Source organism: Leptonotus elevatus, chromosome 21 (assembly GCF_054856555.1).
Source record: "Leptonotus elevatus isolate MCC_2025b chromosome 21, RoL_Lele_1.0, whole genome shotgun sequence".
NCBI lineage: Eukaryota > Metazoa > Chordata > Actinopteri > Syngnathiformes > Syngnathidae > Leptonotus > Leptonotus elevatus.
The window spans coordinates 2,986,431-3,007,024 of NC_141259.1; the positions used below are offsets into that span (position 1 = coordinate 2,986,431).

At 37.6% G+C, this 20,594-nt stretch overlaps 1 protein-coding gene across 2 annotated transcripts in view; it reads right to left on the reverse strand.

Moving 5' to 3' along the window:
• cntnap2a (contactin associated protein 2a) overlaps positions 1-20,594 on the reverse strand; it is a 354,486-nt gene that overhangs the window by 74,370 nt on the left and 259,522 nt on the right. The window contains exon 16 of one of the 2 annotated variants that reach the window (XM_086065801.1): positions 16,719-16,808. The exons of the other annotated variant lie outside the window; for it this stretch is intronic. Within the exon in view, the coding sequence (XP_085921927.1) occupies positions 16,719-16,808 (90 nt within the window). The remainder of the gene's footprint in view (positions 1-16,718; positions 16,809-20,594) is intronic. 2 annotated transcript variants of the gene reach the window in all.

Genomic DNA, 20,594 nt, shown 5'->3' on the forward strand with positions numbered 1-20,594 from the left:
TAATGTGAGTTACATCTTTCGAACAAATATCCCTTCCACCAATTCACCATACACAATATGGCTAAACTCATGACTGGGATAAAAGTTCCCTTTGTAGTTAATGCCATGCGTGCATGAGTGCGTGTAGGGGAAATGAGCTACCATGGGAAATGTGCTTTTAAAAGCATTTGTCCCTTTTCTCCCTATTCATTGGATATCTATCTATCTATCTATCTGTCTGTCTGTCTGTCTGTATGTATGTATGTCTCTCTCTCTCTCTCTCTATCCATCCATCCATCCATCCATCTATCTATCTATTTATCTAAGACGCTTTTCAGTGACAGTTCAAAAACAACATATGGCCATCAATCAATCAACCAATCAATCAATCAATCAATCAATCAATCAATCAATCAATCAATCAATCAATCAATCAATCAATCAATCAATCAATCAATCAATCAATCATCAACCTACATATACTGTACATGCATTTAAATGGTAGCCAATTATACAAGGATGTTTGCTATTATTGGGCTGCTCGGGTCCCTATCACCTGCAAATAGCAGGGTTGCACTGTATAGAAATATAAATCGTGGTGATATTTATTTTGCTTTTGATTTCATGAGCATACTTGGTATTGGAGTAATCCAAAAGTAATCCAAAGTAATTGTTACATTACTTTAATATTATGGATTACATTACTAACAAAAAAAAAATAGCAGGTAACTTGCAACTGTAATGGAATACATTTTAAAAGTAACCTTCTCAACACTAGTTATAGGAATATCATGACGATTCAAAGATGTTTTTCTACTATACTGCTGTTGATGATACTGTATTGCAATTCACACCCCCTGGTCTTTTGTCCGAAAAAATATATATTCTGTGAGGATTTAATTGTGGCATTGGAGAGCGAAGGTTAAAGAGAAACATAGTGCAAAGTGTACAATTTAGTTGCTGGTTGCCTGCAGCGCATGCAGTCTGAGGCTGGATGTCCATGTTGTCTACGCAGCAGACAGGCCAGGGGAAGAATAATGAGTTTTTCCAACACTTTCAACCTGAGAGCACCCATAACGCGATCCACCTTCTTGACAGTTCACAGGATGAGGCTCCTTCCTTTGCCCACTGTTAGGCACAACTTTACGCTCTAGTAAATTCACTCTGCATACCGCGACGCCCATCGACACACACACTCACACACACGGTTGTTGCAGGTCATCACTGTGTAGTCGACCATTGAATGAAAAACACCTCAGAAGGGAAAGAGGAGGATATAGAGGGAGGGAAAATTTATATCAATAGCGGTGCCCCTAATTGGCATGTCTGCTTGATAAAGGACACAATACCACACCCCCTTCAAACGACACACATACACAGTTAGTATACACACAACGCTACAAACCTCTGGCAGTCATTGTAATTGAAAAGTGTCTGCCAACCATAAACAACCATAATCATCATTACCGGGGAGTCATCTCAGTGTGTTCATTGGAGTGTTACCCCCAGGTCAAGGCCAATGGACAGATAGATCACGAGGAAAATGACTTCTGCCAGAGCACACTCAATTGTCCCTATCATTCATTTATTTTACCAACACATCGGATTGGTCATACAAGAGGACATAACACAACAGCGCTTTTGAATATAGATGAGGCTGATCGAGGGAGATAAAAAAAAAATCTTGCAGCGAGAAAAAGGAAAAAGTCAGTGCCTGAGAATACAAAACGAAGGACACCTCAGATAAGGACATGGCGAGTGAGATAAGAAAGGTGACAGACGATAGAGGAGGGAGAACTTCTCCACACCTGCATGAAATATAGCACCTCAATGCACTGTACGTGGGAGGGATTTCACAGCTAAGGTAGGAACATGGTGAGCTCATTGTATTCTTCAATTCATTATATTCTATACAGAAAGGACAAGCTATAAGGTTCACATGGCTCATTTCAATAAAACTCTTTCTTGAAGTATAGCCACCCACTGCTTTTCTATCAGACGGTTGCAGCCTCACAAATATTCCTGGTTGAACGATTAATACAACTTTGAAAAATATTCATCAAGGATGTCACAATAAGCTGTGTTGGTTGCTGCTTTATGAACACAAAGTTAAAAGGACTATGCTGTATGATCTCAAACATATCAAATAGTATCTCCATCCAGCAATTTTTATTAAAGTGATCAAGAATTGCAAGGATAAACCTGAATGGAAACGGTAGAAAAAAGAAAAAAAAAGGCCTAAAATTTGCAAAAAGGTTTTTACGCTTGTAAGGAGTGGATTTTTTCAGAGTATCAATAAAAGGAAAATAAATATTTTGGCTATGGAAATATGTTTTGCAAATAAACGATGACAGGACAGGATGCCACGTTGCATGTTTTGATCGGATATTACGTCTCATGTCACAAAACAATTTAGCACATTTTCACAAAATTCACTTTTTTTTTTTTACATTTGGATGGAAACCCCATTCATGATAGCTCTAACTCAAAACCTAACCCTAACCATCTCATGGCGCAGCCTCCTCTCAATATTTGTAAAATAATACAAATGGAAACGAGCATAATTTGCATGTTTGTTTGGTGCATTTCCACTAAATTTGATTGAAAAAATTGGAAAGATTTGGATGGAAACCTTGCTTGGACAAAAGTTGTGAATACTCTATTGCCATGTCTTTGGACACACTTCTTTTTTTTTTTTTTAACAGTTAATACGATATATAAATATAATATGATTTTGCATTTTAGACTTTTGACTTGAATGGCTACCCTGCTTTTGCCATTGAACTCAGCCAGAAATGAAACACTATAGAAGTGTATTCCTTTTGTGGCGTACTGCAGTGATTCTTAACCATTGGGCCGTGGCGCCATTTAGTGGGCCCCAAAGCAATTACAGTTTTGTAATAGTTAACCTGGCTATAGCCCGATTGCTAATTGTGATTCAGTCAAGGGAGTTCTCCACAATATCAATCTGGGACTTCTCCATGGTGATTTGATCAGGAAAGGTTTGATTTGTGGATGGGCGTTGATTAAAAAAATATGTTTAACATGATATTTTTGTTGAATTTTTACTAAACAATACAAAGCTAAAACCTAAAAAAAACACCCTGAAAACCAATTAAAATGAACTAATAAATAAAAAACTAAACTCCAAACAAAATAAAAACTAACTATAAAAATCCCAAAAACTATGATAACCCTGGTAAATACACCAATCAAGTTGAGTCTTAACTTTAAACCTTAGCAAGTTTTGTCAATAATGTGCTTTAATCAACATCAAAATTCTTCTCAGAGGATGTGAGACGGGTATGAGGCGTAATCACAAAATGTCCCAATACCAGTTATAACAGTATTACCCACTTCATACTAAATGGTAACCCAATCTGTTTAGGAACTGTAATACTGCTGTTCAAATGAGCAGTCATTCACAAACCTTTTACACCAAGTGCCACCAAAAAAAGATACTGAAACCTCCAACTACCACCATAATGACCGACAATAAAATACAGTATACAGTAGTAGCTCTAAATGTTTTTGTAAGACACTGTAACATTATTCACATTTAGGAAATTGCACAAAAAAGCACTAGAGTGAGCCTGATTACTACAGTGGTACTAGTACTACACTTGAGAATTACTGAGCTACAGTATTCAACCGTATGTGGACACAAATACGCACACACATGCACACTAATTAGTTATTTCTTTCAAGGGAAAAACAAAACATTAAAATAAAACAAGTCTTTGTTGTGTCTGTCAGTTGTCAAAAAAAAATCACATGTAAGATTTTTGCTTTGTATTCAGCATGAAGGGATGCGCATCCAGCTGACAACTGGCTGCTTTGCTCGCTATCGCAGCACTTTGTTGTCAGACACATGATGGATTTCAGGCGTTTATTCCCAAGCATGTTGTGTTTTCTTTTGTTCTGAAGATCTGTTTTGTCTGCCTCTTTCGTTGCAATTTTGCAATGGTGTTGAACTGAGAGCTGTTCTAATACGTGCATTCAACCATTTTCTGGGGATTTTGTGGGGAGTTGGAGCCTATCCCAGCTCACTTGGTGGGTTTGCTAGTCGATCCTATGACACATAATAACCAACAATCATTCACACTTACATCCACTCCTAGGGATAATTTAGTCTTTAATTAACCTAACATGCATGATTTTGGAATGTGGGAGGACACTGGAGTACTCAGACAGAATTCACACAAGCATGGGAAAAACATGCAAACAAACATCACACCGTTTTTAAAAATGTTTAAGCAATGAGGCGAGGGTGCAGTCCAGTTTTGCAAACTATTATTATCTGATCGAATGGCCAAGACATGTAGGGTCTTTCAAGAGTCAGTCCTTAGACCCCTTTTTTTTCAGACCTTTGGGTCAAATGCTTCAAAACACCAATGTTGGCTATCACGGTTATGCAAATGACACAGGACTGTATTTATCAAAGCCCCCAAATGACAGCAATTAAATTAATGTATTGTGTCACTGTCTCAAGCAAATTAACAACTTGGATGAACCAAAATGTCCCTCAGCTAAACCACAATAAAACAGAGCTAATTGGTTTTGGCAATGAAGAGGATTGCTGTTAGAACAAAGAGTCACTGTCTTTAGAAACCAAAGACCAAGTCCGAAATCTTGGGGTCCTGACCGGACTTTCAGCAATCATATAAAATCAATTAGGGATGATCTGATCAATCGGCCACCGATCATGATCGGCCGATAATCATGAAAATGTACGTGATCGGAATATTTGATCAAAGCCTGTCATTCCCGATCAAAAATCCGATCATCCGCAAGTCATGCTTTGCAGCCTGTGTGGCCTGAGAGACCAGATTCGGGGCAATTGTGGGAATTCTCCTTCCGTCCCCCTCCCCCCTCGCTTCCACAGCAGGCGGCCCGCAGCGCAACACGCACACGGCAACACAGAAATAAACATGTCGTCGGTTCGAGAGCGATGAATTGACACTAACTGCGGAGCGGTTTCCGTACGGACTGCAATTCATCCCGAGTGTGTTGTACGTGTCGGGAAATCTGCACCCGTGAAACCACAAGATTCCCAAGGGTTCACGCTGGACAGTTGAGTTCACGCAATAACAACCGTGTATATAGAGCCCTACAGGTAAACAATAGCCATGCTTGCCTGTTGTCACATAGATATTCTTTTTGGAAATTATTTCTGGGACTTCCATCATGGGTAAGTACGTCGTGTAATCCCCCAAACCCCCTCCCCCACCCACACACACACATTGATAAATGCACAATATCGTTTGTGTATGCACAAGAGACTAATCCAAGTTACCAGGTATTGTCAATTTAGGAACTTATTGAATAGTTTATTTTAATGAAGCCTGCATGTGACTATTTTGTTTTACCTTACTATATTGTGAATCATGCAATGTTTATGTGGCATAGTTGAGACCGCTGATTATTTCTAGCTGCTAAAGATTGTGTTACTAAAAGCTGGTAAATGTAAGTTTTTCATTTTTTTGGGACTGAATAATGTAGTTGATGCATTGTGCCAGCAAGTGTTTTGTAGTAATTCTCTTGAATTAGTAAATATTGTTTTTGTCAAAAATTAAGGTGGTAATATGGTGGTTGTTATATGGTGGTTGTTTCTTTTTTTCCAGATAATATAGCCAATGGCACTCATTCACCAAAAAAAAAAAAATACAGATAATGTGATCGGAATCGATATCGGCAGCATAAAACCCTGATCGGGGCATCCCTAAAATCAATCACTAAAACAGCTGAAAAATATCTCCAGACTGAAGGACTGCATGCTCCTTTCAGTCCAAGAGAAGCTCATCCATACTTTTATCTCCAGCAGACTCGATTATTGTAACCGTCTTCTGGCTGGACTCTCTCAAAAGAGCATCAGACAGTTGCAGCTCATACAGAACACTGCAGCGACCAAAACAAAGGGTTCAGAACATATCACTCCAGCCCTTAAGGCTTTACACTGGCTCCCAGTCAGCTGTAGAATCGATTTAAACATTCTGCTACTGGTCTATAAATCACTGAATAGTTTGGGTCCTGAATGGCCTCTAAGATCTGCAGACTTGGTTAAATAAGTGGAGACTAGAGTTCAAAGTAAATATGGTAAAAGCTGCATTTAGTTTTTATGCTGCACACAAATAGAATAAACTGCCAACAGAAATTAATTAAGCCCGGAGTGTAAATGCTTTTAAATCCAGGTTAAAAACTTTGCTTTCTTTCCTATATCATTGATTAAGGTGTTCTAAATATTAAAAACATATGTTTTTCTTTTACTTATTTTAGAAAATAACTCTACTTCTTCACTCCTAAATGTTTTTAAAGTTTTCTGTTAATCTGTTTTAACGTTGTCAATGTACGTTCTTTTAGTAATTTTTGTAAACTTTTGTTTTCTCTGCTTTGCTTCTGAATGTTAACAACTTCTGTGTGGCTTAATGCTTGTTTTTTCTTTGCTTGGGTAAATCACATTGAGTTGCCTTGTGTATGAAATGTGCTATAGAAATAAAGCTGCCTAGTCTATTATTACTTTCTTCATGAAGGAATTTTTTTTTTTTTTGCTACAGTCTTTTTGCTACATGTCACTAGATCACCTTTGTTTTTTTTTGTTTTTTTAAAGATGTGGAACATGTCTTGTACGAGGTGATTTTCAAATCTCATTTTCTTAGCTCTTACACCATATGTCACTCTAGCTAATACTGTGGCTGGCTTATGACATCAATGGCCGGTTTTGATTTATTGATTGATTTTTATAAACAGACCTCAATGTGCCAAATAGTCCCAACAGAAGGATTCAATAAGCCAGTAGTTTGTTACAAATTATAATAATAAATGCAATCAATGTATTGTGATATCTATTAAAAGGAAGCTGGGCTTTGAAAAAATAAAAACATGATTGCAATCTGTTGATGAGCAATAAAAAAAAAGAAAAAAGGAAAACGATTGGGTGACTTTTGGACAAGCAGCCATTTAAATGGTCCATACTGTGTTTTTCACGGGAGAACAAAAATATAACCTTTGGCACTTTTCTCTCATTGAGTCCGCTACATTCGCCTCATCTGCGTCATTCTTTGTTTGCACTCAATCCACAGGTGAAGAGGCTGACCTCACAGCAAATGGTTCGCCCGCTGAGCACCCAAACACCCAGTAACCTTTATTATCACCATCATTGTGTCACTCTTACATGCTCAGCTCTGGTTTCGTCTTTGTCTGCTCTTTCGACTGCTCGCTCTTTTCCCCTTTGGTAGTCCTATTGCTCTGTTCTCTCCATCATTGCCGCTGTCTCCATCTTGGCTTGAGTTATTGATTTCTGTAAAGGTTGGCTGGGGCTTTTTCTTTTTATTCCCTCTCCTGCTTCTCTATCTTTCACTGCCATCTTATTTACAGGGTTTCTACTTACTTTTGAAATCATTCCCTCTAAATTTCTGCCCATTTTTTGCCCATCTCTTTTTCTCGAGGCACAAAAAACGCGACTCGGCTGTTCTGTACATCTTTATCCGCGACTTGTTTACTGCTTTGACAAGGCCGGCACACAGCGTGCACAATGCTTGAAGTGGAATCTAAGTGATAGTAACACTTTATCATGAAAACAACCATATTTGGTGACTTAAGTGGGTGTTCAAAGGGGAGTTGGAATACTTCACTATGAAGCAGTAAAATAAAGTTTGCAATAATCTCTGCTAGCCAGCAAAAAATAATTGATATCTTAATGTAACAAAAAAATATTATTATTATTATTATTTTTCATCACAAAAAGGCGGAAAAGTAGTTATTTTGAATTTCCATGTGTTATACGATAAATACAATGTTATAGATTAGGGCCCATATTCTTCAATGTTAACTCATAGAACTAAAATGAAATGTAATCATAATAATAATAATCATTATAAGAATCCCCCTTTTAATTTTTTTACTCTTCAGCATGGGCGGCACCGCCTCACTTGCCTACCTTGACCGCACATCTTTGCATGCAGTCATAAGCAAAGTATTCTGATTACTTTTATTAAACATATTTCCTCCAGAATAAAAAAAAATAAACATGTCGTCCTTCAAAGCTGGGGCGGTGCACACGACCCGACTGGCTGACAATAGATCATATTTAAAGTGTGCTGTAGTTTACTGTTGGATTTCAATGACAGGCGGCACACTGGCTGACTGGTTAGCATGTCCGCCTCCCAGTGCAGACGAGTAAGATCGAGTCCAGGCTTTGGCCTTCCTGGGTGGAGTTTGCATGTTCTCCCCGTGCTTGCGTGAGTTTTCTCCGGGTACTCCGGTTTCCTCCCACATTCCAAAGACATGCATGGCAAGTTAATTGAATACTCCAAATTGTCCATAGGTGTGATTGTGATTGTGGATGGTTGTTCGTTCGTCTCTGTGTGCCCTGCGATTGGCTGGCAACCAGTTCAGGTCAACCTACTGCCCAAAGCCAGCTGGGATAGGCTTCAGCGCCCCCCGCTTGTGAGGACAAGCGGTTAAGAAAATGGATGGATGGATGAATTTCAATGACAAGTCATCACAAGTTAAAAAATACATTTGTGCAAATGGGAAAATATATCCCTGAAAAAACCAACAAAAACAAAAAAACAAATTATCCTCAGTCGTTAATAAGATTTGATCTTTCTTAATATTTGTACTTCTTCTCTCTATTCGATACTTTATTGATATGGAAGGAAATTCCAGGATAAAATTATCCACTTAACATGTATTATATAATCTAATTCAGTGATTCTCAAAGTTGTACCGCTAGTGATACTCGTGTTTGCTCTAGTGGTGCATGAAAGAATCACTGATCAATGCAGTTCAGTTGTATTTAACTTTTTAGTACAAAGTCCCTACAGTTTGGTGTAGTGTTAATTTTCAAACGGTCAGTAATGTTACTGCAATTCACAACAATCATTTTTTTGACCTACATGCTACTGATTTTAATTTTTTTCATAATGGTGGCTTAATATGTTGGGAAATGACTGACTTAGTCAATTTAGAAAAATGTAAAGTCCTCACTAGCAAATAATTACTGACATACTTTCAAACATTTGGTATTTAATGATCAACTAATATAGTGAAATTTCAAATGAGATGTATAAAGTTATGTGTACTACTACTTTTCAGCCAGCATCTTATGAATAAACCAAATTACTTTTATTTTAATCATCTTTGATTTCTAAGTGAAAGAAGTAAGGTAGATTTTATCCGGTTTATATTATAGATTCTATTATTATGGACTGATCATTCCACATGTGCCCTCACGATATGAGAGTTGAGTCACGATGACAGTGATGTGCAATAACTTATCCACACTATCTTAATGTATTGCACTAAATCAGTGTCACAGGCTTCCCTTAAACATCGCAAGATAAGCTGTGCCTTAAGATTCAATGCAAAACGACATCATGCTCATGTTAATGCACATTATTACCGGGCCACGTCACAGAGTGTGAATATCCATTAGAGCAGCGCAGTGCAGTGCCAGTGAATGCACGGTATTAAATCAAACACTGGGCTTGGTTATTACTGCACACGCCTCAGCCATTTGCACAAGCATAGTGTTAACACAACCACTGCCTAAAAGGGTTTCAGTCACATTAGCAAAAACAAATACATGGCACATTTAGTGTGAAGCTAAGCAATAAGTGATTAGCTGATGTCTGAAACATGATAGATGACACATTGCCTTGTGATTCATTGATTGTAATGAACAGCAGGCTACTGTGTATCCTTTTTTTTTTGCTGACCGCCTACTTGTATGGATTTACTCAACAGCTTCTAACGAGATATCATTTGACATGGCTGGTTTGGTTCACACATTCCAGACAATTCTTTATGTGTTCATAAAAAAAAGGGAGTTAGCGACAAACAAACACCCACGCCAACAACTGCTGTGACAGTTCACTCGTTGCAATTTAAAAATCTTTTAAATCGAAAGGGGTTTAAGAATACTTTTATGTTGCCAACTAAAAGACAGAACAATGCCGGAATTTTGAGTTTGAACGAAGTCCATGAATGACAGATTAAAAGTTAATTGGCTCTGCTGTGTTTCTCAGGTGTTTATCCTTCCCTAATAGCTAGTTTATGATGCCTTATAGAACATAGTGACCAGATTAGTGATGGCAACGTGGCTGACAGGTGAGGCTGCACCCGTCTTGTGCTAGCTCATTACATCTGGTCTTATAAATGTCTTACAAAATCATTTCATTATTTTTGTCATAATGAGGAAACTTAACTTTCCTGGCTTACTGTTTGGTTGCTGGTTTGGCTGAAGGCATTACACGTGTTTTTTTTGGTCTGTCAGCTTGAACGTTTCATCTGCAAGATCTGAAGAGCACCTTACTGGATGTGCCAATCGAGGCTTTAGATGGAGTTTAGGATGCGATGGAGTGAGTTAGTTAAAACTTTGTTGTTATGCTGTAAGTGTTAGATAAACGCTAGAGTAATACTAGAGTATAATATATCTAATATATATAACATAATTTGTGCCGTCAAAGTTAAAGCGCTAACTCATTAATTAATCACAAAAAATTATCACATTAATCATGTATTAACACAGATTAATCACACTATTAATTTTGACCGCAGATGGTCGTTTAGCTTGACAGTGGATGGTTATGCTCGGTAGCACAGGTTGTGTTTGAGCAATAAACATAACTACATGCTTTAAATAAAGCATTTAAATAAATGTCTGCGTATGACATTCAGAATATTTGTTCATGGCAAACTATTGAGGTCATTTTTTTTCTCATTTGAAATTATGCAAGTAATTAACTTATTAGAAAAAGAGAGTGTACAGTCGATCAAAAAATGTTGAAGACATCCTCATAACATTAAATGTTGAAATAGTTAACACATAACAGGTGTTTTCCAAATTTGGCGGGCAAACAAAGTTGATAAAAAGCCTTTTTAACTAAGTGATTAATCACCATTAATCAAAATTCTAAGATGTGATAAATTTGATTAAAAACAATAATCGTTTGGCAACTCTAAATCTAATGCTAGAGTATAATACTAGAATATTAAAAAATTATAATAAAACTAATTTACAAACAACACTGTCTTACAACATTAATCAGAGAGGGTATTCCCATTTAACTAATTTGCTCCCAAAAACGTATGAATACATTCTGTTTTAAATATTGCTATGGCCCCAAAAACGTATTTATACTTCTTTTTTTTAATGTTTTTTTTATGCTAGAGCATACAGAAGGCTTTGATGCAGACTCTTAACTGAAGAGAATGTTTAAATAAATGGTAGTTATTACAAAAACGGCCAGAAGGTGGCAGCAGAGTATACAAGATCAACCAGGGCCATGTTGCAAAAAGCTATTTCCCCCACAGTTTTAAATAGATGTGTGAATAATGATGAAACTTAGCTATATTCTGTGGGCCTTGCCAAACCAGTCAAAATCCAGTAAAACAGCTCGAAGCGAATGGGGTTGCTTCAGTGAAAATGGCTGGGAGTGAATGTGTTAATGTTATATGCAGGTCACATTTAAAAAAAATTATCACTATTTTCACTAAATTCTTGAAAACGCAAAACGAGCACAAAAAACAAACAAACAAAAACAGTTTATATATTGCAGCAGAGATAATAGTATTCTTCACAACTATAAATATGATATATTGACTAAACAGAATTACTGAGCTGCACAAGATTGGCCTTTTGTGACTAAGGAAGTTTGTTCTTATGCAAACTACCATTCTAATTATTTATAAAGAGATAATGTATTAACCAGATCAGTAGCCTAGTGGTAGAGTGTCCGCCCTGAGACTGGGAGGTTGTGGGTTCAATCCCTGGCCGGGTCATACCAAATAACTATAAAAATGGGACCCATTGCCACCCTGCTTGACACTCAGCAGGGTTGGAATTTGGGGGTTAGATCACCAAATGAGTCCCGAGGGTGGCTTCTGCTGCTGTTCACTGCTCCCTCAGGGGATGGGTCAAATGCAGAAAACAAAATCTGCCCTACTTAGGTGGGTGTGACAATCAGTGGTACATTTTGCATGCATGGAAATAGCCTTTATCTGTGAGAAGATCATCATATAAGAATGAGCGAAGCTATTAGTGGCTCTTATTCATGTTAAATCAGTGGAGGGTGCCAGGTACACAGTGTTTGTGAGCTGCTCCACCAGTTAATGAGTGCTGCTATGATTGACTCTGCATTCGAAGATCCTGGCGAGCAAACGCTGAATACACTTCAATCAATTCTAGACACGGCCGTTCATCATTTACGGTGCCATCAGAAAGTTATGCAGGCTCACAGGAGGAGAGGAGGCGTTGTCAGTAATTGAATATTAAAAAAAGAACATCACATGCATATCAATTTGAAGTTTAAATCACAAAATCCCCACTGGTCGAGAGCATGTAGCACTTTGACATCAATCCAAGGTTGAACAGTTTAGTCAACAGAGGCTACAGTGAGTCGGGGAGTTGTTCATTTTAAATGAGGCAAGTTGAGCAGGAAATTACCATAGGCAGAGACTAGCTTTAATAATATATCACACTATAAAATAACAGGAACGTATTTTGTATAAACAGGCATGCAATGATAGGACCGAGTTCCAACTATTTCACCTTCTCAGATAGCATCACTTCTTTTCCTTTCGGCTTTTGCCTTCAGGGGTCGCCACAGCGAATCAGTTGCCTCCAACTAACCCTGTCCTCTGCATCCTCTGCTCTCACACCAACTACCTTCATGTCCTCTTTAACTACATCCATAAACCTCCTCTTTGGTCTTCCTCCAGACTTCATGCCTGGCATTTGGAAACTCAGCATCCTTCTGCCAATATACTGACTTATCTCTCCTCTGGACATGTCCAAACCATCTCAGTCTGGCCTCTCTGACTTTATCTCCAAAGCCTCTAAAATGTGCTGTCCCTCTGATGTACGTCTTTGTGAACTCATGAAACGTCATCACTCAGGTACTGTTCCAATTGAAAGTATGCATAAAGCAAGAACGCACAGAATACCCAGAAGTTGATCTTGTCAGCTAGCTAAAACCAAGGATGCATCGGTTGGATACTTGTGAAGGATTGGCTAACATATATCCCAAGATGCATTTTGTCTTGTTATCATGGAAACACGTCAGAGTCGTGTGGTGTGTAAAGTTAACAATTACACAGTCGTTCCAGGAAGAACGTTCCTGCGTACGTTCTTAGGAATACCATACTTGGCAAGTTCACAAGATTGTACTCTACATTTTTTATATTGAGAAACGGCCCAAGGTACTTTGCGGATCGAGCATGCAAAGAACACAAGCCGATCACGTTTATATGACCAAATATAGAGTTAGAAAAGGCGTAGAAAAATTCATCCACATGCTCATCAGAAAGAACATTGTTGTTTAGTGTCTTGTATTCCTCTCATTTGTTAAATTAGGTTGATGCAGCTACAAGTCACAAGCCAGACACCATTTTGACAAACAATACTGTGGCAAACTCAGTTGCACCACTGCACCATCTGTTTATTTCCAAAATGTTCCATTATAGATTGAAATGACCTCTTTGCTCACCTGCAATCATCTCTGAAGCCTTTTCTATGGAGCAAAACAAAACCCCAATGTATGCCGGTGTGATCACGCTTTGACCTGGCAAATGGAGGCAGAATACCCCAGGGCGAGATGTAATCAGGAAGGCAGTTAATAAAATGAACAAGACTGCTTTACTTGATCTTGCTAATGTCCCTGACCTTCCCTGAGGGATGACGTTAAGACACCTGCAAGCGCAAAGCTAAATGCGTATGTGCATGCGTGCAATCATCACATGAAGGCGCAGGCATGACCACCCAAGTAGGATGATTAATGTTGATGCACAAAAGCCCATGATCAGCCCAGTCAGGACTAAATGGAAGGTAAGCTAAATTAAGTGTCCACATCGCGCATAAACTTTATAGTCATGAGTGTTTGAATGCATCATTCATTAGGCTTTAGTTAACAGCAGGAAGGGCGGAGCAGTCTGTTACTGAGGTCACACATTCACTATAAACTCTTGGGACAAGAGTCACGTCAACAGCTGTCAATCTAGCACTTACATGACTGACAGAGCAAAGGTACACTGTCATTTGCTTCCCATCGGGGATTCATTTACATAAATAAACATGGAACAAGCTCGCTTATAGTTGAAGTTACGCCAAGCCACTATGAAGAACTAAAAAAACAAAGTGTTTGATCCTTATTGATGTGAGCTTTAGTAGTCTTGACTGCAGTTCCTTTTTTTTTTTGCGTAGAAGTCGCAACCTTGTACGGCAGTAATTAATTACCTTAACAGGCTGCTTACACGCCCACATTCAATACCTTTGTGATATTTAACCTGTATGCTGCTTATCAACATTTTTTATTATTATATTGTACCTTTGTTGTGTTAGCCACAGCAACAATCAACTTTTTCTTCAGCAGGGATTTAATACTAAGACTTGAAATTACAAAGCCCTCAGAAGTTGCGTGTAAAGGTGCTTGATATTTTGGACAATTGCCACAGAAATAAATGAATACAGTACATACTGTAGCTGTGGTTAATACATCATTATGGATTAGACCAACACTTTCCGAGCGGAGGCTGAAACATTTCCTGTTTACTGTGCAAGAAAAACATTGTAAATAAATATAGTGGCTATAAAATATAGTGCCTATAAAATGATTCAGCATCCTTCATTTCCTGCACATTTTGTGTTATAGCTACTACATACTCTAAAATGTATTGGGGGAAAAAAAAAAATCTAATTAAACATGTTTGTTTGGAATCTTGCTGTGCAGTTTGTTCTGGAGAGGTCAACTTGTATTAACCATTATTGCTTGCAAAAACACTGGGCACGAGTTGTCATGTTGTTTTGAACAGATTTAGCTGTCCTTCGTATTTTGTCATGTTTTCATCGTGTCCCTTTTCATGTTTTGTCTTGCTCGTTTGGTTTTTGTTTCCAACTGTTCCCGTCGGCGTCATTATGTCAACCAATCAGCCCTCTTTGGCTGCCCTTCACTTATACAGTGGAAGCTCAAGTTATGAAACTTAATTGGTTCCGTGATCCCGTTTGTAACCTGAAATGTTTATAAAGTGGGGTAATGTTTCCAATTGAAATGAATGGAAATGCAATTAGTCCGTTCCAGCCCCCTCAGTTATGTTTCCCTTGTGTTTTTTTTTAATCAGTGTGTGGTTATAAAAATAATAAATTTCAAATATAGAAATAAGTGAAAACAAGAATGCAGCACTTCTTTGGAATGGACACAGCTGCTTTCTGCCATCTGTGATTGAGTGAATGTTTTGTACAAAGGTGGATCTTCTGCCTCGCAACATGCGTGGACGGCTATTTTGACGTGATTTCACCGATAATAACCACTCGTAGTTTATTTAAAGAGACACTACAATTCAATAAATAACGTACACACTGTTGCTAGAATTTTCACACTTCTATTAAATTATCAAATTATCATTTGTGATTAGACAATCGAGGATGTGGAGGCAGAACTTTTGCCTTACATCGTGGAGGGATACAACAGGTTTAAGTTTAGCAATGTGTTGCACATGTTGCCAATGATGGTTACATAGCATGAGAAGATGCACAACATAGATCCATCTACTCGTCCATGGCAAGACTGATCATATACAGAAAATAATACATAGAGGTAATTTTTCACTGAAAATTTTGCGTGTAACTAGAATTGTTCATAAACAAAGAAGTTCATAAATTGAGTTTACACTTTAGTTCTCTGGATAATTTCTGTCTTTGTGGGCTTGTTTTCCCAGTGTTTGCTTGTTACTTTGAATGATGTATTTTTTGGATTTTGTTAATTCAATATTTGTGATTATCCAACATGCTTTGTCTGCTTTCTTTTTGTTCCAAGAATGTTTGTTGCCTTCTTTTTATCAGATTACTCCTGGTTCCCCGTCTTGCTTCCCTGCACTTGTCTTCCACAGTGGTGGTGAATATGAGGACTTAAAAGCAATTTGAGGCTGGTATGAGATGTTTCACAAGTGAAGGGGAATTTACAATGTTATGTATCACATTGGCATTTGGCATACAGAATGCCTAACCTTTATTCGCTCTTGTTGCACAGTCTACATGTTGTGTGAAGTTGGTGGTGAGAGAGAGGAACACCAAACAAAAACAAACACCGCTCTTTGAAGTGTCAACATGATTATTTGTGTCGGGATCGTTCGTGACTGCCACATCACTACACAGATGACTTTCATGGCATCATCTCTCTTGGAATGTTTCACACAATTATCATATTTATGCTCACTCTCAAGCATAATCAAAGCTATATTTACATTTAAGCGCAAAAATATGCAGAAGGTTCAACTGCCTGTAATGTGGAGAACAATTGCTGAAACCTAGGTTACATGATTCAGTTTGATTGAGACTGTGTTTTTTGTATCAGCTCTCAGAGAATATCATGAGGGGAAGGAATTGCCACCTTTTGTGTCTTCTCGGTGCTCCTGCTCATAAAGAGGACCTGGACATAAAAATCTAATTTTTGCTGCCTAACAAAACTCCATTGATTCAGCCCATGGACGTGCAGGTAGTTTCAAATTTCAGAAATTTTCCACACACTTGTTTTCAAACTGTTTTCATGTTATGAATGACACAGATTTGACAACAACTCTTTTGGAAGGAGCACTTCAATATCTTTCACTGTATCAACATTATTGATAAGGCCTGGAGTTTGGTCTTTCATTGCATTTGCAGTCTGCTTGAAGAAACTTTTTCCAATTTAAAGTATGTGCCTGAGAGACATCGAGGGCTTTGATAATGAGGAAGTGGCACTCACGAAAGAGATAGTGTCCATGGACAGAATTATGGGCTTTTGGAGCTGGTGGAGGACCACAGCAAAGAACATAGCACAGAGCAGTTTGTTGACCTGCAGAGTGAACAGGAGAGTGCCAATCAGGAAGAAAATTTAAACTTTTGAACAGGTGAGGGTTATTCTGAAAGAGCATTTATCAGAGGACGATAAAAAGAAATGTGCTTAAAATTGAGTGAAGTGCTGGCATTCAAAAGCATCACCCTAATGAAACTGTAGCCAACGGAGCAATTCATCTATGGAATGACAATGTGATGTCCCACAATATATATATATATATATATATATATATATATATATATATATATATATATATATATATATATATATATATATATATATATATATATATTATATATATATTTTTTATGTAAAGTTTTCCTGGATCTGTTGAATTAGAAAAGAGAAAGATGAAACAAAAAAAACCCTGCATCTTAATTACTCTATGTTATTATTTTTCCCCTCCCGAGTTAAAGTTCAAGCGCAATAAACAGTTATCATATTTATTTAGTAGGTTTTACACGATCAGGATATTTCGGCCGATCAGCGATCAACAAGTTTGAAAAAAAAAAGATAATCAATCACCGATTTGAAAAACTTTTGTACTTAGAGTCGGCCATTCGCGGGGGATAGGGACTAGCGCTCACAAATAGCACAAAAAAATTATGATAAACTTAAAATATACATGTAATGTCTTATTTCATGGAGCCGACAAATGACGTCATTGATCGATCAGGCAAGTTAAGACATTACAGCCAATCACCGATTTTGCATAAAATGTTAAATATCATTCAATCGCGATCAGCCGATGAGTGTGGTGTAAAGTCTATTATTTTGTGCTGTCTTCAAAATTAAGTGTGCTTTCTTTTATTTCTATATTGCTCTGTATTAACTTTCCAGCCACACGGTGATAAAAAAAAAAAGGTACATATAACTTTCTGGAGAAAGAACAGATTCATTTCATTTCCATTAATTTCAATGGGAAATATATACTGTATACTGTATGAGTATATATGTGAAAGGTACAGTGTATAATAATCTTTATTATTAATAATCAAGGTGCATTAGCTGTATATTAGCTGTCTTGTATACTATACAATACATAAGTACTATTAATGTGTATGTTGTCTGAATATGAATATGAATATGAAATTGACAAATAACATTGATATATTTATTGTGTATTGTAATATTAAAGGGGTAGCACCAGATACATTTATGATTCTTCCTACTCCTTTGCGAACATGTATGTGTAAATGCGTAGTTCATTATGGGTTGACTACTGAGAAACTTTCTTATGTTGCTTTTGTTGCTTTGCTACTGTGTATGTTGTGTATATATATATATATATATATATATATATATATATATATATATTACCTCGGTTTGCAAAATTTTCACTTTTCAAAAGGGGTCAAGATTAACTTACATTTGTAACCTGAGGTATCACTTCTACTTATACAGTATTAGAACTAATATCAGTTTGTATAATGTGCCGTGTGCCTGGCTGTAATGAAAGATCTAATCATGGTCATATGATATTATCAGTGTAGGTACAACCACTGGCTGAATTGCAGCAATGGATCAAAGCACTTGCAGCAAACTAAAAACAATATTTTCACTTAAAGCCTGAGGGAAGTGGTGGTATACCAGAAGGATCATTTGTTGGACGTGATTCCCAGTTATCCTAAAGCTCACACATTCCCAGATGGGTATGTAATCCCCAGGAAGATTATAGTTGATGAATGAAAAGCTAACAGCAGCGCACATGTGAGCTTTCTCCTTGGGGTGCAGAGGATGCACCTTGATGTCGCTTTGCCATCCCTTGACATTTGTTTATCGATGCATACAAGCGTGACTCCAAAGATGCATTGATGAGTGCAAGCTCATGAATATAGGGACATCCACGCAAGGCCGTTTAGTCGACAGTGACGGAGTTAAACGCTACTGGCAGTAGAGACAGCATCTGTCAACCTCAGGGATGACGGAAGACACAAATTGACTTCATTAAAAATAATTAGCTGCTTTGATTGCCTATAAATCAACAATACAGAAGGCTTAACTGAACCCTCAGAGGTGAGCAAAACTTATATTAGTAAAGTTTTTGTTTACTCTGGAAAAAAATCATTAGCCTCTGGACAAAAATGTCAAACTTAATACTAAAATGCACTTCAAAATAAAATATCTACTGTATAATACATCAAATATAAACATGCAAGTAGTTGCCATGTCTGCTTTTAGTTGAGAAGGCTTTCATAACTGTGAGTCTCATATCAATTAATGTTGATATTTCTTTAAGTATTTTTTGGGGGGTGGTCGGGGGTTAATTCTCTCCTATTTGGGAGCGCAGTGTTAACAGTGAGCTAAAACACAGCTCAGCACCTTATTTGGATGATAGGCTGCCTTTTTTTTTTATGTCTTAACACTATCTTTGCAATCGACTCAGTGTACTCCCACGCAAAGATTTGAACCACAACCTAATAATAATTCATTTTTATAGTTTTATTTAAACATTTTACATATGAAAGTAGAAAATACATTTTCATTAATGTATTTAATAAATTCAAGCTCATCTTACTATTGTTTTGACTCATTTAAACATTTCAGCATCAAATAATACTGTTGCCAGCTTGTCAATTTGCACATTTTTGTCTGGACGTGCATCTCTTTCGGTGAGGAAAAAGGCCCCATTTGGTGCATGTATGAGATGCAGCAGGCTATGAAATAACGCCACCCATTTGCATTAGCAATGACTGTTATGATCCAAATAGGCAATCATAATATCAGGGAGCAGTACACAGTTTGAGGAAGTGTAATAGTGTGTGCTGTAATTTGAATAGATATATGTTGGTGTTGATTCAAATGAAAGTGGTCATAAGTTCAGCATGGCACATTCATTAGACAGGAAACGATTCCTCCATTAAAACGTCCATGATGATAAGATCGGCTTCAGTCAGATGTCAGTGGATCAGACTAAATCCAAAATAGAGTGGGAGCGTAAAAGACGGGTGAATCTTTCCGCCAATGCCAACTCATGCTGGGTTACAAGTTATTCCCCATCTCTGTTTTGACACATGCTGCTTCATTTTGCCTTTACTCACTGCACAGTTGTTACACTGAAAGCAGAACAGATGAGGGGACAAAAAGGGCTAAAAAAGCACAACGCTACCTATCTTGTATCTTCCTGTAGACGTGCTCAGCTTCTCTACATCTCAATCTGGTTACATCTTTAACACACCTCTTGCCCATAGTCAGCCGGAATAGGCCCCAGAGCACCCGCGACCCAAGTGAGGATAAGCAGTACAGAAAATTGATGGATGGACTACGCCTCTGCAGCCCAGGAAAACAAATATTTGTTTCATTTGAGGCACTCATGCACACACGCTTGCCACACATATTTTTCCAAATACATGACACAGGAGCTGAAGGAAGACAGGGATGGCTTATTGAGATGAAGCAGGGTCGCTTAGAGGTGACAAGGTGGGCATGATTGTCTCCTCTCGCATCCTCAGCCTCCTTGAAACTCAAAATACACTAAACCCCTGCTCTCCACTGTAGCTTTCAACAAAGAAAGAGAGGAAATAAAATAATAATTTCAAGTCTTTTGCAAAACAAAAACAACAACAATAATTTCAATACAATGGTAAATTGTCAATTTAATGCTCTTATATATTGTAGCAATTTATCGACACCATTTGTTGTCCAAAGAGCTTTTCCAAGCTTCATATTCACTTTTTGAAAACATATTGTGTACAATAATGTGGCAGTTTTTCCCTTCTCGTAAAATAACTTTACCTGCAGGATCGCAAAATCCAAGGTGTTATTTTGGACCAATTTTAACTC